Raw genomic sequence first — 18,668 nt, 5'->3', positions numbered from 1 at the left:
AGAGCAGGTGTCACTTGAGCAGGGAATTAACAAGTTGGAGGGAAAGGTAGGCAGAGGAACGTGCAAAGGCCCCGAGGCAGACCATGGAGGATAGAGCTGGGCAGTGCAGGGCCTTTCAGCCAGTGGGTAGCCTGGATTTTACTTTATCCTGGAGGGCGAGGATCCATTGGGAACTTAAGGACTCTTGTAAATTGACGTGAGGAGAGCTGAGTGTGCAGGGACCTCCTAGTTCAGACAGGTTGCAAGTGGAACCAGGTCTCCTTGATTTCCACCCTCACAACGAGTTGATGCTCCTAGGTTCCTCAAGTTTTTTTTTTTTAATTTAAGAAAAAAATTTAATGTTTATTTTTGAGAGAGAGCTTGTGCAAGCGGGAGAAGGGCAGAGAGAAAGGGTGACACAGGATCAGAAGCAGACTCTGCGCTGACAGGAGAGCCGATGCAGGGCTCGAACTTGCAAACTGAGAGATCATGACCTGAGCTGATGTCGGTGCTCAGCTGAGCCACCCACGCGCCCCCTCAGATATTATTTTAAACACTGGGTGGCTCAGTCGGTTAAGCGTCTGTCTTCTGTTCAGGTCATGATCTCCGGTTCATGAGTTCAAGCCCTGCGTCGGGCTCTGTGTCTCCCTCTCTCTCTGCCCCTCCCCCGCTCACACTGTCTCTCTCAAAAATAAATAAACATTAAAAAAAAAAAAAGTGTGAATAAGAAAAACAAAATGCCTGGGATGCTGATTTACACTTTTCAGACATTGGTTTCCCAAAATCAAATCTTTGAATCCCGAGTCCCTGGCGCTCCGTGGAATCTGGTTTGAGAATATGTTTGAGAATGCCACTGTGTGGCTCCCACGAGTGGACCCTGGTGGCCTTTCTTCTAAACATCAGCTCAAGACTTCAATCTGCACTTTTTTTTCAATTTTTAAAAATTTGAGAGAGAGAGAGAAAGACAGTGTGAGCCTGGGAGGGGCCAAGAGAGAGGAGGAGACAACGCAACGCAGGCTCCAGGCTCTGAGCTGTCAGCACGGAGCCCGACATGGGGCTTGAACTCATGAACCGAGAGATTGTCGTGACCTGAGCCATAGTCCTGACACTCGATCGCCACCCAGGCGCCCCTTGAACCTGCACTTCTGAGCTGTGAGGCGAATCACTGTGAAGTTCTGGGCCTCAGTTTCCCCACATGCACAGCTCCTGCAGCCACTGTAGTTTCCCGTAGCTATGGGATCTGGGTCCTGGGTCTGCGTCTGCTTCCAGGAAGTCTGGCCTGGAAGTCTCCAGATCCCTGGGATCCAGGACACAGGGGCAGGCCCCGCAGATGTGGGTTGCAGAACGACCAACTGTGCAGACGGGTGCCAGAGTGTGAGGGGGCAGGCTTGATGCCCGGAGGGCGCTGGTTGCTGGCACTCAGGCAGGGGCAGGCCCAGGCGACAGCTGGATCGCAGTCCTGGCCCCTCACAGGCCTCCTTCCCCCTCCTCCCCTCCCGGGAGGTCAGAGGTCACCCCACCCCCAGCCCAGCCAGCGTGGAATGAGGACAGACCAGTTGTGTCAGAAGAGAAAGGCTACAGCCACACTTTGGGGGGGGGGGGGGGGCGTCCAGGGACCACCCCTGTCGCCAGACCTCCTTGGTGCCAGCTGGATGCCTGGTCCCAAATCCAAGTCTGTAGTGTGTGGCTAGAGGGGCAGAAGCAGGATGGGGGAAACCGAGGCACAGATACGGTTCCCCCACCGCCACCCCAGTAAGCCCTGAATTCTTTTTTGTTTTCGAGAGAAAGAGAGCGCAAGGGAGCGAGGGAGGGGCAGAGGGAGAGAGGGAGAGAATCCCAAGCAGGCTCCACCCTGTCAGCACAGAGCCGGACACGGGGCTCAGTCCCACGAACCGTGAGATCATAACCTGAGTGGAAATCAGGAGCCGGACGCTTAATCGACTGAGCCATGCAGGTGCCCCTAAGCCCCGAGTTCTCATTCGTTATTATTTTTTCATTATTGAGCACCTCCTGTTTGTAGGCAGTGGGTACACACTGAAGAAACAAACCGAACCCCCTTTCTGGCGTCCTGGCCCACAGGCCCCTTCCCAGGGCAGCCCCGTCAGGGCCACGCGTGGTGGGAAGGAAGGCAGAGGACTCGGTGAAAACCCTCTTGCTCAGGCATCCCTTCCGGCACCGGCTCCGAGCCCTGGTGCTTTGCAGGTTCCCTCAGCTCTGCTGGCTGGACGCGGGTCCCCACGTTACCTCCAGGAGCCTCCCCGGCCTCCTCACAGGCGCGGAGCGGGAGGCCAGGGGGACAGAGGCTGCCGGGTTCTGGGAGGCGGGGCGGGCAGTGACGGGGCCTGCCGCCTCCCTGGTCCCCCAGGGGCCGTGTGACCTCAGGGGCTCTTCAGCGGAGGAATGAAGGGGGGCACCGGCTGGGCCAGTTTGCAAGAAGCAGTGTTTTCCCTTTTTCAAGGATTTTTCTTTATCTCCGGTGTGTGAAGGGGAGGGGCCCTAGAGGAAGGTGGGTGACCTGTCCTCCGACCTCTCCTGGCCCCCCAGGTCCACGGAGGCTGGGCCCAGGACGTACAGCTGACTCACTTTCAGCAGGTGCGGAAAGCGCGTGGATAAACCGGGGCAACCGCCAGCTCGGACCGGAGGGGCGGCTGGCTGTCCCCCGTTCCTGGTGCGGCCTTGGGGGGCTGACCCGGGCGGGAGGGGCCGGCCAGGGGGAGGTGGGGCGTGCCCGCTGCGGGCCTCGCTGACCTTGAGCCCGGCACAGCCTGTGCGCGGGTGTCACGAGGGCGAATGGAGCGGACGTCCCAGAAAATCTCTCCCAGACACGAAGCTGCGGAGCCGGTGTGGTTTGGGTTCGGAGGCAGGGCGCCCAGGGGCCCCCTTCCGTCTGTGCGGAGGCCCGACCCCACCCCTGGGGTCTGGTTTCTCAGGCCGCACCCACGAATCCTACAACGTGAAACCTCGAGCCAAAGCACAGAGGGCGGGAAGGCAGGTGGGGGCAGGCTGGGCCCTGCTCCAGTGGGGGTGGGGGACTCCACGCGGGCACCCCACACGCGTCCGGCCAGTCGAGCTGAGGGGCGCCCCGGGTGGCCCAGAAGCAGAGGCAGCAGAAACACAAGGCAGAGTGCTGCGGAAGTTTCCAGACGGATGAGGGACTGGCAGAGAAGGCCGCACCCAGGGGGCCTAGGTCAGAAATCCCACAGTGACAGTGCCCGGGGCCAAGGAACCCTGCAGGTGGGAGAGCTAGCCTGGGGGGCGGGGGGGGGGGGGGGGGGGGGGACACAGGCTGGGAGGCCCGGCCCTGCCACCGAGGTCCCCCCCGCAAAACCCTAAAACAGCCTTTGTACCAGGTCCCCAGGGATGTGCAAATGGCCACACACTCACTCTTAGAAGGGGGATGCTGACGAATGGCTGAGCCGGGCCCGTCCCCTGGACACAGCTGACATTTGGGGGGGGGGGGGCTCCTGGGCCCCACCCCTTGGTGCCAGGAGCTCCCCAGTGTGACAACCTCTGATGTCCCCCCTCCCCCCCCCCCACGAAAAAAACCACCACGGGACACAGTTTCTGTTAAAAGTCAGAAGTGTTTTGTCTTGTTTTAATACCTCATCAGCTTTACAGGGTTACAATTGTCTTAAATATTTTTGAAGTTTAAATACAATCTGCATAATAATGTTATAAAATGTAAACTTTCAGTGTTTTTAAATTTCAAAATCACACACCTTTTTTTTCTTTCTTTCCTTTTTTTTTTTTTTTTTGGTCTTTTATCTTTTTTTTTTTTTTTTTTTTTTTTCCCTTTTAATACCTGAATGTTCTGCAAACACTGAAGTCTTACCAGGGCGCGACAGGCCGGGCCCGGCCAGAGGTAGAGTCGTTTTAAACCTTTTTTTTTTTTTTTTTTTTTGGAAGTTTTTTTCACTTTAACCTGAGTCCTGGCGCGGTACCCACGCCGTCTGACAAACCCCAGAGAAACTGAAATTTCTGTCAGGAATGAAAGGCTGAATTCATGTTTGCCAAGAAAAAATGCAGAAGCAAAGTTAAGGGGGAAAAAAGGAGACAGTGGGCAAAAGTGATACAATGAAAGTGGGTTTACAAATGCAGAGGAATGGAGACCACCGCGCCTGCCCGCCCCTGCCCGCCCCCAGACAGCCCAGCCCCCAGCTCGGGGGGGGGGGTGGGCACACGGAAGATTCTAGAAGCAACACCTCCAGCAAGACAGCCCCAGGGAGCCCCTCTCCGCCCTGAGTCTGGGGTCCACCCGCTCTGGAACGAACAGTGCACCAGCCAGGACACAGCCGCCCCCATCCCCACCCGGGTTTGCGTAAGGGGGTGCCCATCCGCACCCCAGAAAGCCTCCCCTTCCCTAAGCCCAGAGACCGCAGTGGCAGGGGGCTGAACGCGGGCACCTAAGGCGGAGGCAGGGGAGGGCCCCACCGGCTCGCAGGCCCACAGCCGCCCGGCTGTGGCCTGGAGGGTGGGACCCGGCCCCGAGCCCCGCCCAAGCCCCGCCCCCACCTGTCCCTACAGTCACCACTGGAACAGCGGGCCACACCCTGCGTTACATCCGGGAGGCCACACCACCCACAAGACACACGTGGACGCACGGCACACGCACGAACAAAGCGGGCGCACAGGCTTTCCAGGGGGAGGGGCCCCACGGGCGGGGGGGGGGGGGGGGGGGAGTCGAGGGGACAGGTGCACGTCCCTGCGGAGACCCTGGGCCAGCCGCAGAGGGCCAGGCCCGGGCACGGGTTTTGGCATCAAGAGTCAGACCTGAGGTAGGAAGAAAGCGCTGCAGACACCGCCCCCCCCCCCACGTGGGCCCAGGGCGCCCACGGGGCAGTTCGGGCGGGAGGAGAGAAGGGGCAGGGGCTCCCAGGTTCTCGAGTGGAGCCCGACTGTGCCCGGGGACAAGGGATCCCCCTCCCACAATGATTGTGCTGCTGCAGTGACAGACGGGAAGGGCAGAACCTTCTAGAAGGAAAAGCAGAGAGGAAACCCCACTCCTGCCACCCACTCCTGAAAGGGTGGGGTGTGGGGGTGTCAACGACCCTGAGATATCCCAAAGAAAGGGGTTGCCTTCCAAACACACACCAAAGCCCCACATAACAGAAAACCCAGACCTGGGGGGCTCAGGACCTCCCCCTGCCCCCAGGTCTCCAAGGCTACAGGGTGATGCCTGGGTGGGGGAAGCTGGGAGGCCGCCAGGCTGGCACTGCCCTTCAGCCTCCTGAAGCTGGGCTCCTGAGCCCAAGTAGAGAGTACAGCCTCGCCCCGGGAACAGCCCAGCCACCCCCTTCCCAAACGAAAATCCCGCACCGTGTGAAAACACTAATCAACACCACTGGGTCCACGGGGACACGGGACGACAGGGCAGCCAAGAAAGTCCCCAGACCCGCCTGGGGCAGACACTGCCACCTCCTGAGGCCCATCACCAGCCACTGCAATAGCCCCCTCCCTCCAGCGGTGCCCCCCTCCCCCCGACACCCACCTTCTAACCAGGAGGACGGGGCGTGTGGGGACCTGGTGTGGTCTCCATTCAGTTACTTTAGTTCCTGCAGGGAGGCGTGGCCCCAAGCAAAAGGGGCCAAGAGAGAAAAAGGCGACAGTTAAGGAGAAGAGAATTGGGGGGGGGGGGTTCAGGATGCCGTGGCCCCAAAAACCTCGCCCTGAGCTAAGCCCGGCTCACCCCGTCCCCAGTATGGATAATCTCCCAGAGTAGCCCTTTCACACGGGAGCCCCCAGGCCACATTCATCCCTGAGACAGGAGCCGGGGGGCTGGACAGGTGGAGGGAGCCCCCTCCCACGCCGAGGTCCTTCACCCTGCGCTTTCTACTGGAGACTTCCAGCCTCTGCCTGCTGCAGCGCCAGCACGAAAAGCACAGCAAACAAACAGGACCACGGATGTCACGGTCGCCTCGCCGGTCACCGGTCTGAATTCACGCCCGCCCCCACCCCCCCACCCCCCGTAGCACCTGAGTTCATCACCTCTCCTGGCTCTGGGCCTGCCAGCTGCCCACTGCGCTACAGGAAACGCACAAGGAACCCGAATCAGTTATGGGAAAATAAAAAGGGTATTACTTTTCTTTTCTTTTTTTTTTTTTCATTTTCAAGTCCAGTTTCCCTGAATGAACACAAATATATAGATATATATATATATATATCCTTTTCCTAAGGTTTGATTCCTCCCCCAAGAATAAAATAGATTATTTACAAAACAAAACCCCGAAACCTCTTAAAAACCCTATAGAGTTTGAGTATCACTGTTTCTTAAAAAAAAAAAAAGTTCCCAAAAAGCAACGAGAAAAAAAACTCTACTGATCGTGGCTCAGGGGTTTCATTCAACACAAGGAGCTGGGTGTGGTGTGTGATGAATGGGAGAAAAAAAAAGGCAAAAAAAAAAAAAAAAAAAAAACAGACAAAAATGAAAACACACAGTGCAGAGATGTATGAGGTAAACAGGATTGGCCTCCCATGGCAACTGGTCCAAACACACCCCAGACCCCAGACCCCAGTCGGTCGGTCGGTCCGGCAGGGCTGCAGGAAAGCCTAGGAGATATATGCCTCTCTTCCGATTTCCTTTGCTGTTCTCACAATTCGTGTCTCTGAATGTCCGAAACCTGAGTAATTCAAGTGTTCCTTGGTTTTCCCCTGTTTTATTAAATTTTCTTTATATATATATATGTATATATTTTTTTCTTTTCTTTTTGGCGTTAGCTGTGGCTCCTTTGTGGATACCTCCCCTCCCCACCCGTATCTTCCGCCGTCCCGGCCCCTGCGTGGCCCACCTCGACCCCCCACCCAGGCAGGGGCGGGGGGGGTGGCAGGTGGGGAGTGGTGCGGTTAAGGCAATGAGTTATTTGAGGTAGAAGACGTGGCAGGTGTGGACAAGCCCGCCGGCCCGGCCTGGCTGCCCGTGCTGCTGCTGCTGCTGCTGCTGCTGGTCCCGCTGGTCCCTCCCCGGCTGCCACCACCACCGCCTTTGCTGGGAGCGGACGGTGGCTGAGCAAACAGCACTCCTAACGCGAGGACAGGAGGAGAAACACGTCACCGAGTCGAAAGGTCCTGAGCACTGACACCCCACAAAGTCACCCACGGGGGCTGTGGGGACAGGGAGGCCACAGGTCCCCCCCTTCTCCGTCCCTGGGAGTCGCCCTCCCTTAGCAGCGGAGCCGCTCGGTGTCCACGGCACCTCCTGGTGGCCCGTCGGAGCTCCTGGCTGACTACTCGGGTTGTTTAGAAGGAACTCGTCAATACCACCTGCCACAGGAAGAGCGCGACAAGGGGTCTGCCTTCCGAGCAGCTGCTGTGTGCCCAACACCGGGCCACGGATGCCGTGCGGACTACCTCGCTGCGGTCTCATATGGGCTCCGGCCGGCCGGCCCGGGGGGTCGGGGCGACCCGGGGCTCCCGAGTTAACGGGGAGACGAGCGCCCAAGGACGGCGTGGGGCCCGGCTGGTCCTACCTGTGTACATGATCCCGTTAATCTCCACCGACATGCTGATGCTGTTGCTGCCGTTGGGGCTGGTCAAGTTCGCAGCCGAGTCCTGGCGGCTCTCGCAGGCTGTGGGAAGAAGAAACACGGCCATCTGTAGTCACACACACGTCTGTGCGAGGACCCTCTTCCGTCACCCCCGCTGGACCTCACGAGTCACCGAGCGCGGACCGGATCTGTCACCGGCACACACAGTAGGTAGTCAATAAATATTTACCGAGGAAGAACGTATCTGCCTAAAACTGGCTTTTCTCATGATGACGGGTCTTAACGGCCACAGAGCCGTCTAGACTTGACTCGTTCCATCCCCTGCTGATGGACACACGAGTGGCTTCAAGGCTCCACTATCACAAGCAGCATCGCGCCAGTGACCGCAGGGAAGCGCCCTCGGCTACGTGTGCTTCCTGGAGCGTCTGCGGCAGATCCCAGGAGAACCACTGGGTCGCAGGGCAAGAATGTTTTCTATCTTGGAAAGAGGTTGCCCAACTGTCACCTCCTTAGACTCCCACCAGCGAGACCGGGTGGGCCCACGTTCCGGTATCCTGACCGGCATTCGATACCATCAAACTCCGACGGGCGTCTCCTCACTAACGCGCAGATCCCCGAGTCGGCTTTCCACATGAACTTACTACCCGTCACCGCTGCCCGGGTCTTTTATGGGGTTAGCTTTTTTTTTTTTTCCCTTATTGATTTGCAGGCACTCTTTACATATGTTGACTACGAGGCCCTTACTCTGTTACGGGCGCACGCGGCAGGGAGGGTTCGGGCGCCGGGTTGGTACCTTGGCTGTTGATGCGGATGCTCATGGGCAGCTGGGCCGTCATGGCCAAGAAGTTCTGCTGCAGGGCCCGCTGCACCAGCCGCTGCTGCTCCTCAGTCACGAGGGCCATCTTCTTCTCAGGCGGCTCCCCAGACTCCAGCTTCTCCCGAAGCTGCTCCAGGGCGGCCGCCTGGGCCGCCACGGCCGCCTGGGCCGCCGCGGCTTGCACCGCGGCCGCCTGGGCGGCCACCACAGGGTGACCCGCCAGGGAGACCGGCAGGCGGCCGGGCACCGTGATAGGGATGGCCGAGTCCTCCTCTAGACGGGAGAGAAGAAGAGTCGGTGGGCAGGAGGGACCCGCAGCGGCCCGGTGCGGCCCTCCGCCCGCGGCAGGACCGCGCATGCGCCTGGACACCTCCGCCGACGGGGTGCGCACGTCCTCTCCGCGGAAGCAGGCAAGCGCTGCCAGATCTAAGGTCAGCCTGACACCGGGTACCGCCGCGACGGGAACGACAGTGTCACAGTCGCATCCAGCACGGACGTCGCACAGAGACGCTGTCACAGCACTTGCTGCGGACAGCAGCTGGGAAGCGCCACGTGTCTCGTCTGACGCGCTCGGCTCCAACCGCCTCGAGAGGCTGTCTCGACACTCGCGCGCCTGCCTCCACCCTCTTACGGCCGCTTCACGGGGGAGGCAGCTCAGAGGATGTGGAAATGTTGCCAAAGCCACAGGGGGTGGGGGTGGGGGGCGCGGAGCTGGGACTCGAACCCAGAACCAGCTGCCAACCATTCAGCTCCTCTGTGGTCGAAGCAAACGTCCCCATCGCGGTTTCTACCCGCTGGTCCCACCGTGACCTGCTGCCTCTTCTTTTCCCGACTCTTCTGCCCATGCCTGTCCCGGCGCTGCCTGCATGCTGGGCGCCCCCCCCCCCCCCACCTCTGCCAGGGTCTTTGGCACTCTCTCCTTTGTCCCCGTCTTCTGGGCTCACTCAAACACCACCCCAGCCATCAGAAAACCCTCCTCCCTGCCAGCCAGCACCTCCCCAGCTCCCGCATGAGGCCTCACGCCCGGCGGACGTTTATACTGACTCGTGGGCATCACCGGAGCTTCCCAGGGGTGGGGGTAGGTAAACTGAGGTCCACAGAGGGCTGAGTGACGCTAGTGGGACCCCATTCGCCTAGGATCTGACCAGGCCTAAGTCGTGGGGATCACGCTGGATCCCCCGGCCACCCCAGGAGGCAGGGAGTCCCAGCCCAGGTGGCAGGTGAGAGACACGCAGGGGGCTTCGCCTGCTTGAGGCCACACCGCCACGTGTGCCGTTGGTGTTTCTGTGCTAGGAAGGATTCAGAGGCTCGCTGGGTGAGAAGGCTGTGATCGGCTGGTGGTGCCTGCCACGAATGGGGGGCTCCCTACCAGGCATTCGAAAACTGGGCCCGCTGCCTGCTGGGGGCCGGACACACCAAAGGCTCTCCTTCCACAAACCCACAAAGAAGGGGTCGCTTTCCCGTTTCCCCAGCAGGAAAGCCGGGCCCAGGAGGGGCCAGTGAGCTGCCCAGACACACCCAGCACTAGATTCGGGGAAGGTTGAAGGGCCAGTGGGATGGGCCCACACCACACCCGTGACGGTCCCTGCTGGACAGTGTTGAGAAGGTCCTGAAGCTCAAAGGGAAAAGAATTCAGCAATCAGCTAATAAGGTCTGCCGTGGGCAAGAGACCGGAAAAACTCCGGCTGTCAATACTGCCGCCCACAGGCAGAACTCGGGCGACGCTACAGTAATTTGCTAGTAACACTGGCCAAGGGATTGGGAAGGAACCGGGCGCCCAGTCAGAAACGGGTGCAGCAGCTTGGACTGGGGAAGCGGTGCTCGATTAGTAATGTCTGCCGCGGGCACGGGCTGGGAAACTGTTCAAGATCCTGAACGATTAGTGATGTCTGCTTGCCCTGGGGTTGGGAGAAGGGCCCTGCTTAGTCACGCCCACTGGGGGGCGCAGTACCCAGAGGGGGTCAGAAAGCCCCGGCCGGAGCAGAATGGGGTCTGGGCCTCAGGGACGCGCGGCCCTTACCTTTCTTGATCTTGGGGGCCGGGGTGATGGAGCTGCCGTTGGTGCTGGCGGCCAGGCCCAGGGAGGGCACGGGCAGCTTGGGCGAGGACAGCATGCCGTGGGCCCCGCCCGGCGAGTAGGCGAACAGGGAGCCCCCGAAACTCTGGCGCCGGCCCTCCCGCCGGTTGCTGTCGATGGCCGCCTGCAGCTCGTTGGGGTTGCTGAGGCCGCGCTTCTCACACTCGTAGGGATACAAGTACTTCATGTACCTGCGCCAGGGGCAGGGGCAGGGACAGGATGGCGCCGGGGCCCCCCAGGACCGCCCTCGCCAATCCCGCCACCCAGCAGAGTGAGCTCGGGGCGGACCGTCCTCAACCCGCACCCTGACGTCAGGACCGGCTCTCCGCGGCCGCCCCGGCCCCTCCCGCCCCTCCCGCCCCCCCTATGCGGGGCGCCGGCGGGCACTCACTGGGTCCGCAGGGTGAAGGCAGCGCTGGTGATGGACGTGGGCAGGTTGAGGCCTTTGGTGATCTCCCTCCACAGCTTCTTGTTGATGACCTCCACCAGGCCGCCCTTCTCCGTCACCAGCACGTACAGCATGAACAGGTCAAGCACCTGCTTGGCCATGATGGGGATGCGGTTCACGGGCGTCCCTGCAGGGGCGGGGCAGGGAGTGCAGGTTAGCGGAGGGGGGTGGGGGCAGAGCCACAGGCGCAGCAGACAGCACGTGTACAGCCAACGCGCCTGTCCAGAGAGGTCTCTCCTGTCGCGGGCACACGGGGGCAGGATATCCTCTGCGGGGCCTCAGCAGCTCCCCGGCCCCGCCCCCTCGAGGCCAGGAGCTCTCCAGTCATGACAACCACAGACATCCATGTGTCTCCTGGGGGTAGAATCGCCGGGGGAACCCCCCCCTTGAGAGAGCACAAGGAGGCCCGTGTCTCCATCAGAGGCTCGCCCGGGGGTACAGAGACCCGGGACAGGCTGCGGGGCCAACCTGGAGACGTGTGTGAGAAACATGGCCCTCGTGAGTGTGGCTCCATCAACAAGCACAGTGGCCATAACAACCCGCCTGCGTCCCCGAGGCAGGTGCCCTCCGGGTCCCGGGGTTCCCAGGGGTTTGCAGCCGTGAGGAGGCAGAACTTGGGCTAGTCTACCCTGCAGCTGAGAGAGCGGGGTGGCGGGCTGGTCCCCTTTTCCACCCACACTGACCCTCATAACTGCTGCCATCCCTGTCCTCCTCACGTGCCCCTGATGCAGAAGCCCGTGGCCCGGCCTGTCTGGCACCTTCTCGGCCGAGGGTGAGAAGCCCCCCGTTTCGACTCTCCCTGCCGCTGAAACTCCTGTACCATCTGGCCCCTGGCTGCTGTCCTGGTCAGCTGGGGTCGCCCGGCTCAGATCCCCTGGAGCCAGTCTGGCACAGGGCGTGGGCTCAGGAAACAACAGTGAGATGTGACCGGCCCGCGTCACAGCCTACAGGGCACGTCGCCGCACCCCAGAGATGGGCCAACGGAGGCCCCGGGCTGTGGCTCCTGGAGAAGGGCCAGCCCAGCTTCACGTGAGGGGCCGGCCGGTCCACACTCCTGGGACCCTGGTTCCTGGGCCCCAGAGCCAGATGCTCTGGGGTCACCTCCTGCCGCTTCTGTCCTTTCCAGGTTTCAAAACCCCCACTAACTGAGGACAACCCAGAGAGGGTGGAGAAAGCTGGATCTCAGACTACCCCCCCTCACCCCCCCCCGACCGACCCTACCCAATTCCATTTTTCAGCCCGAGCGGGAAAGAGGAAAAAGCAACAAGTGTCAGGGGCTCACCCAGCCCCGGCCCACCTGGGACATTGGTTCAGGTTCTGCACTGAGAAAGAACAGAAAGAATCACACAAAAGATCCTCTGGGGACCCCGCGCCCTGGCTCTGCACGGGGCCTGGACGGATGTTTACAGAAGGAGCAGGGTGGAGAGCAGAGAGGCACCGGTGGAGGACAGGGGCAGTGGGGGCAGCAGGGAGATAAGGAGGGTGGGGAGGTCTTCAAGGAAACAGCAGGAGGGTGGGGCGCAGCCAGGACCCCTCCCGCATTCCCAGCCCCCAGAGACTTCTCAGAGCCTTCTCCTTTGTGATGTGAAAAAAAATTACTTTCTCTGTGTCTGGAGTGAAGGAGGGAGGGCTTGTGGGACGCAGGGCATGGTGTCCGGGGCCCGGGGGGAGGGATTTAACGCACTCTCAGCCCCAAAGCCTGCCAGTTACAGAAGGGGAGGGTCCAAGAAGATGGCAAGGGAAAGGGGCACTTGGGGCTGGGTTCTGAGGGTTGCAGAGGAGTTTGTCGCTCCCTGCCCTCCAGGGGAGCCCGGCTTGGCGGGGATGGCAGAGCTGGACGCCGACCCTCACGGTCCCGTGTGGCCCCCGCCTCACCCATACCCAAGGGCGGCTCACGGTACTTCCCGACCTCCAGGACACCAAGCCCAGTCTCGGGCGGGATGAGTGGGCTCTGGGCCGGGGAACTCGGGGCCCCACGGCAGGGTGGTGGGGGGGGGGAGGGGGGCTCCGGCAGGTGTGGACGGGTCGATAAAGCGAGTGGGGAGGATCTCTCTGACCACACGGTGGGCAGTGGGCCCTGGATGTGACTGGTCCCAGTGATAACAAGGAGGGGGCCCCCACCCCAGGACCGGGTCTGGATTCCCCCAGCCCCGGCACGGGAGGGGTTAATGCGAAGGCCGCAGCCCCCTGCCCTTCCCTTCCGCTGGGCGGCTGGGCCTGTGTTTACAGAGGCCGTTCGAGAGGGAGGGGCGCAAAGAGGCCCTGCACAAAGCCAGCTGCGGCCAGCCCCTGCGGCGGCCCCAGGTAGACCCTGCAGCACCCCAGCTGGGCCCGCCCCTTCCTGCCTCAGGGCTCGGGGGATGCATCCCCTCCCCGGCCTCAGTTTCCTTCCCTGAACGGCCCACGAGGCGGGCTGTCTAGCAGGCAGAGGAATGAGCTCCACCGTGCAGTGGGTGCCCTCGGGGCCCCCGGCCGGCCAGGCCTCTCCCCCCGTGGCAGCTCAGAGCCGAGGCCACGGCCATGCGTGCGGGGTGCGGGGGACCCCCTGGGGTCTGGGTCTCAGCTTCCCCACCGGGACGTCCACCCAGACCGGTCCCTGCCCCTCGGGCCTTTGCTCCCGGTCATCTTCCTGTTCTCCAGGCCTCGGTCACCAGGCATTTCCCGGCCGGGCCGTGTTCGGCATCCACTGCACCCCAGACCCAGGGGGTGGGACGGGCTGCAGAGGCGGGGGCTCGGCCTGGTACGCTGTTGGCACTTCATAAACGCAGCCCTGTGCTCAGCATGCGTGGGGTGCCGCCACACAGTGGCAACTGTTCCCGGCCTGTCTTACACACGGGGGAACTCAGCCCCCACCCCCACCCCCCGCCCCCATAGGCACAGGGGAGGGGCGGGGACTGGCCTTGCACCAGCAGCCATGGAATACCAGTGTCAAGACCACGAAGGCCGGGAAGCCAACCCCGGGAACTTCTATCCTATTGTCCCGGGCCCCAGCTGCCCTCCTGGCCGTCCACCTCTGCTCCCTGGAGGCCGGCTCTGCTGCAGGGGACCCTGGGGGAGGTGGGTGGGGGTCCCTGGGAGCCAGGACTCCATCGCACCACGGGTCTCGGCAGCAAAAAAGGCCTGACCTGACGGTTCTGGGTTGGGGACCAGACACCTCCTACCCAAGGACCTACCCCTTAGATGCTTCCACCTGTGCCTCCCCCATCAGACCCGACTGCCAAGCAGGCGCCAGTCCCCAGGACCCCCGTGGGCGAGCCTCACCTCGCTTCTGCATGAAGCTGAACAAGTCATCCAGGAACTCCTTCCTCTTGGGGTCCCCGTCCAGTTCGTAGAGCTGTGGGGTCAGGGAGGGGAAGGGTCAGCCAGTGTCAGCGCTTGGGCACGGGTGCCACATCCCCACTGAGGGGCGGCCGGCAGAGGCAGGTCCAAGGTCCTGAGGCCCCATGGAGCTTAAAGAGCCCGGCCCCGGTTTCAGATGAAGACACAGGAACCTGCGTGTGTCTCCCACGGCGGTTGGCCCTGCATGCCAAGCCACATGCTGGGCCCAAGCCAGCCACATGCTGGGCCCCTTAGAACAAAGGTTGAGTCTCCTGCAGCCCTGAAGGGCAGCACCCAGACCCAGGGGTCTCCTGAGGCGGGTCCCTCCTGCTGGCCCGCTCCTGGAGCCCCAGGTGTCCCTCCAGCACCTCCACGGGCTCCTCCGTGCACGTGTCGGAACCCTGTTTTGAGGACACCCCCCACTGGATTGGGCCCCCTCGTCTCCCCCTTAACTAACGACACCTGCAAAGACCCTGCTCCCCACAGGAGCTCGTTCTCGGGCCGGGAGCTGGGTCTTGACATGTCATTTGGGAGACACCATTCGTCCCAGACAGACAACGCCGGTGCAGACAGCCAGCACGCAGAGGCCACATCCTGGTGCTGCCCCCCGAGAGGCGGCTCTGTTTTGTAGATGAGGAAATTGAGGCCCAGAGGCAGGCGAGAACCCAGGGCCCGGGAACGTCAGGGCCCTTCGGCCCAGACTCTGCCCTGGGTTCTCCAGTCATTGGGTGAGGGGCTCGCGGGTCCCCGGCTGCATTGACCACCTGCTCCCAGGGGCCGGCAGCAGAGGTGACTGGAGAGTGGAGTTGGAAGGGGGCGGCGGCAAAGAGCAACCTTCACGTTAAGCCCTGGGGAATGGACCCAGAGGGATCAGGCCTGTGGGGGGCCTTGAAACCACCAATCAGCCCCGGCTGGGACAGTCCATCATTAGGGCCCAAGAACACGCCAACGCCCAGCGCCTGCCGCCTGCCACGTCCCCGGGGCTTCGGAGGCAGAGTCCCTGGGGCTGGCCGCCCCTCAGCCTCCCTCCCCTCTCTGGGGTTTGGTTCCCCCATCGGTGGAACAGAGACAACAACGCGGGGCCTCCGGGCACAGGCCGGGGTGGTCCGGGCTGAGTCTTTGTCTCTGCCCTGCCCCAGCCAGGCTGGCCAGCTACATTCCTGTGCTGATTTATGGTGGTCAGGGAGGCCCCACGCCTCCCCCTGCCTGAGGGTGTGTGGCCTGCAGGTGGACCTCGGCCATCGTCCCCTGCCCCGTCCGTCCCCGCCTCTCCCGCCCACACACCCTGCCACGCACACCCCCCTCCCGGGACCTCACACCCACTCTCCTCCCTGACCCTTCCTGCACCACGCCCCGTGGGACTACACGCTGGTCGGGTCTCCTGTCGGCCCGCTCGTGTGGGATGTGGGGGCTTCGTGTGGTTTGTCACTAGTGTCTAGGTGGGGTCAAGCACACAGCAGTCGGTGAATAAATGGTCGTTCGGTGATCCCTGACTTGCCTCAGTGTGGGCCAGCCTGGGCAGAGGGGCATCACCACGTTTTGGAGTCTCGCTGGAGACAGCAGGTGTCCCCAGGTTCACCTCCACCCGAACCCCCACCTGTGCGATCTTATCTGGAAACGGGGTCGTGGAGGATGTGGTCAGTTAAGCTGAGGTCGTACTCGGGATAGGGTGGCCCTAATCCCACAACACGTGTCCTTCTAGGAGAAGAGACACAGCCACAAACAAGGCCGTGTGAGGACGAGGCCACAACTGAGGGACGCCAGGGGCCGCCGGCCACACCAGAGGCGGCAAGAGGCAGGAAAGACCCTGCTTGGAGCCGCGGGGGCGCATGGCCCTGCCCCACCTGGATCTCGGACATCTGGCTCCAGAATTCGGGAAAACAAATTCCCGCTGTTTTCAGTCGCGCAGTCTGTGGTCATTGCTACGGCCGCGCACACAGGCCCCTCCTGATAGGCGGCAACATCTGTGAGATCCTGACCTGGGGCGGGGGGAGGGGGGGCGTCCACCCTGCCTGAACCTCCCTGGACCCGGTCCCGAGAGACCTCAGTGCCCCTCCTGCCTCAGTCCTCCCATTCGCGAGGACAGCTCACCGTAAACACGACAGCTTCACCCGGAGCTCCAGGAACCGTCGTGACCCCTGTATCCCAGGCGGGGAAACTGAGGCTCAGAATGGAGACCAGCTACCCCGAGACCTGGCAGCTGGCTAGGTGGGGTTGCTGTTAGCCCCCAGGCCAAATGGTGGGTGGACAGGCCTGTGGCAGGGCCCAGTCAGACCCCCGTGGGGCCAGGGTATTGTTCGAGGCCGTAAAGGGGGATGTGCAGGGCCCCCGGCTGCCGGGGGGAGGCCGCTTTAACGGCTGGTGCTGCGGGCAGCCGACAACAAAGGCAGGCAGTAAAGGCCACCCCAGCTTTATGGGGCTCAGGCCCCAAGTTCCGCTCCCCTGCTGCCCCGGCCGGGCCGGAGGGACGGGGGCATGGGGGGCGGTGTCCGGGCCCCACTGTAGGCCGGCACGCCCACCGCCTGTCCTCACGAGGCTCCAACTCACACCGCGGGGACACAACACATCCCGCGCTCGGCCCAGGCCTCTGCCCCGCTTGAGGTGGGCCAGGCGGCACTGAAACCAGTCGCCTGCCACGGCCGCAAACCCAGGCTGGACACCCGCGAAGCCGCGGGAGCCCCTCCCTCGGGCCGAGGGCTGAGACAGACGACCCACGCCGGTCTCGGGCTCTCGCCCTGGCCCCGCCTGACCTAGTGGCACCAGCCACCCCCCAACGGCCCTGCAGCCCACGAGGGCCCCGGGGACCCCCCCGCCCCCCCCCCCCCACTTCCTCCAGCTTCCAAACCAGTCCCACGTCTGCGCCTTTGCCCCAGCAGTGCCTCCCGCCTGGACCGCCCCCGCTGGCTTCTCGAGTCCCGCTCTCTCCTCAAACCCGCCCCCCCCCCCATGGGGCCCCCGCCCCCCGGGGTCACGGCTGCTGCCCCGTCTCCGTGGCACATGCTCTGCTCCCACTGGAACATGTTTACTGACCGTGGGCGACTTTCTCGTTTACTGACGCTCTTCCCCTGCCCTCCCACTGCCCGAGCCACGTGGATTTACACGCGGGGCTGGCCACAGGCCCGTGTGCCCCAGCAGAAGGTCACATAGACCCTGTCTGCTTCGTCCCCGATGTCTACAACCGGGTACCAGGCGGCTGCCTAACACACGGGCCTTGATTTCTCAGTGTGCCACGGGATGGGGCCGCTAACCCTTTTCCAGATCTGTTATGTGCCCCACAAGGCTCATGCTGTGGGCGAGTGACACCCTACGCTGGGCAGACGGGCAGCTGGGGACCCCAGCTTTCCGCCAGGGAAAGGGGCAGCCATGCCCCTCCCTGGGCCCCAGCCGGCCGCGTCAGGGGGGTACACCCAGCCCCCCACGGGCCCCCTGCCTGTCTCTCGGCTGTGGCGGAGGGTGATGGAGGCCGGGGGACCCCTTGTTGCCAAGTGGTCTTCCCCACCCCAGCCCCACCCACTTCACAGAAAAGGAAACTGAGGCACAGAGCGGGTAGGGCCAAGCCTCCCTGGTCACCCCACGCAGCAGCCAGAGGGCTTTCTCCCGGCAGTCTGAGCATGAGCTCCCGTCCCATCCCGTGTCCCCCACCCGAGACCTGGCTTCGCACCCTGGCCGCCCCTCCTGCCCTCACCCCTTCCCGAGTGCTCTCACTGAGGGGCAGCCGTGTGGGAGGCCCAGGTAGTGGCAAAAACAAGGTAAGCGCTCCCCACCCCCAAGCGTAGGATGGGCAAACAGGAAATTCTTGTTTGTGGTTAAGGAGCATTGTCTGTGCGAGGAGACTCCTTGTTGGTCAGCGGGTCATACCGCTGACCAGGTCAAGTTGTGTATCTGGGAGCTGGGGGGGGGGCCTTCAGCTGCCCTGCAGAGGCCAGGGAGCTCACCCTCGGCGGGGGACCCCTCCCCAGCCTGTCAGCATTGAAGGAGTGAGGAGGAGCCCCCCCCCCCCCGCCCTTGGCCACCAAGCCCGTAAAGCGAGGGGCCTGGCCTGGGGACGTGCTTGTGCGGGGAGGGCACCACCAGGACCCAGCACACAAGCGGCCCCCTCTCCAGGCATGACGCTCCGACAAGATCACATCCCCAGGAGGCCCCACCTGGGCAACCCCGAGCCAGTTCCCAGCCCACCACGGGGACCCGGGGGGTGGCGTCCAGCCCAAGGCCGAGGGGCCCAGGCTGTAAAGCAACGGCCGCCTGCAGGGCCCCTGGGAGGACCTTTGCCCCTTTAACGGTGTCTGCTCAGGCCCCCTCCTGCCACCCAGGCGGCTCCAAAGTCCGCAGGGCTCCACCTGAGGAGGAGGCTGCTGGGCCCGCAGGGAGACCCGGCGGCGGGGGGGGGGGGGGGGTGTGTGTGTGTGTGTGTGTGTGTGTGTGTGTGTGTGTGTGTGTGTGTGTGTGTGTGTGTGGAGGCTGCCGCTGTCCTTACAAGGCAGAGAGAGGAACCAAAATTAGGAAACATCAAGAAAGCCCAGTGCCTGCCGTTCCGGGGCCCGTGAGCCC

The 18,668-nt window shown here is 62.7% G+C and overlaps 1 protein-coding gene across 6 annotated transcripts in view; it reads right to left on the bottom strand.

The window, feature by feature from the left end:
- Nucleotides 1-3,540: 3,540 nt before the first annotated feature.
- The window catches only part of ARID3A (AT-rich interaction domain 3A), a 32,538-nt gene continuing 17,410 nt past the window's right edge, over nucleotides 3,541-18,668 (bottom strand). For all 6 annotated transcript variants that reach the window (XM_078443762.2, XM_078443760.2, XM_078443764.1 and 3 more), the window contains 6 exons: nucleotides 14,064-14,136; nucleotides 10,746-10,929; nucleotides 10,298-10,545; nucleotides 8,254-8,550; nucleotides 7,443-7,541; nucleotides 3,541-6,995 (listed from right to left, as the gene is read on the bottom strand). In XM_078443762.2, the coding sequence (XP_078299888.1) occupies nucleotides 6,820-6,995; nucleotides 7,443-7,541; nucleotides 8,254-8,550; nucleotides 10,298-10,545; nucleotides 10,746-10,929; nucleotides 14,064-14,136 (1,077 nt within the window). In that variant the 3' untranslated portion in view covers nucleotides 3,541-6,819. The remainder of the gene's footprint in view (nucleotides 6,996-7,442; nucleotides 7,542-8,253; nucleotides 8,551-10,297; nucleotides 10,546-10,745; nucleotides 10,930-14,063; nucleotides 14,137-18,668) is intronic.

Source organism: Panthera onca, chromosome A2 (genome assembly GCF_046562875.1).
Source record: "Panthera onca isolate mPanOnc1 chromosome A2, mPanOnc1 haplotype 2, whole genome shotgun sequence".
NCBI lineage: Eukaryota > Metazoa > Chordata > Mammalia > Carnivora > Felidae > Panthera > Panthera onca.
Note: the sequence above shows the minus strand (reverse complement) of the source record. Positions and strands in the feature narration are given on the sequence as shown.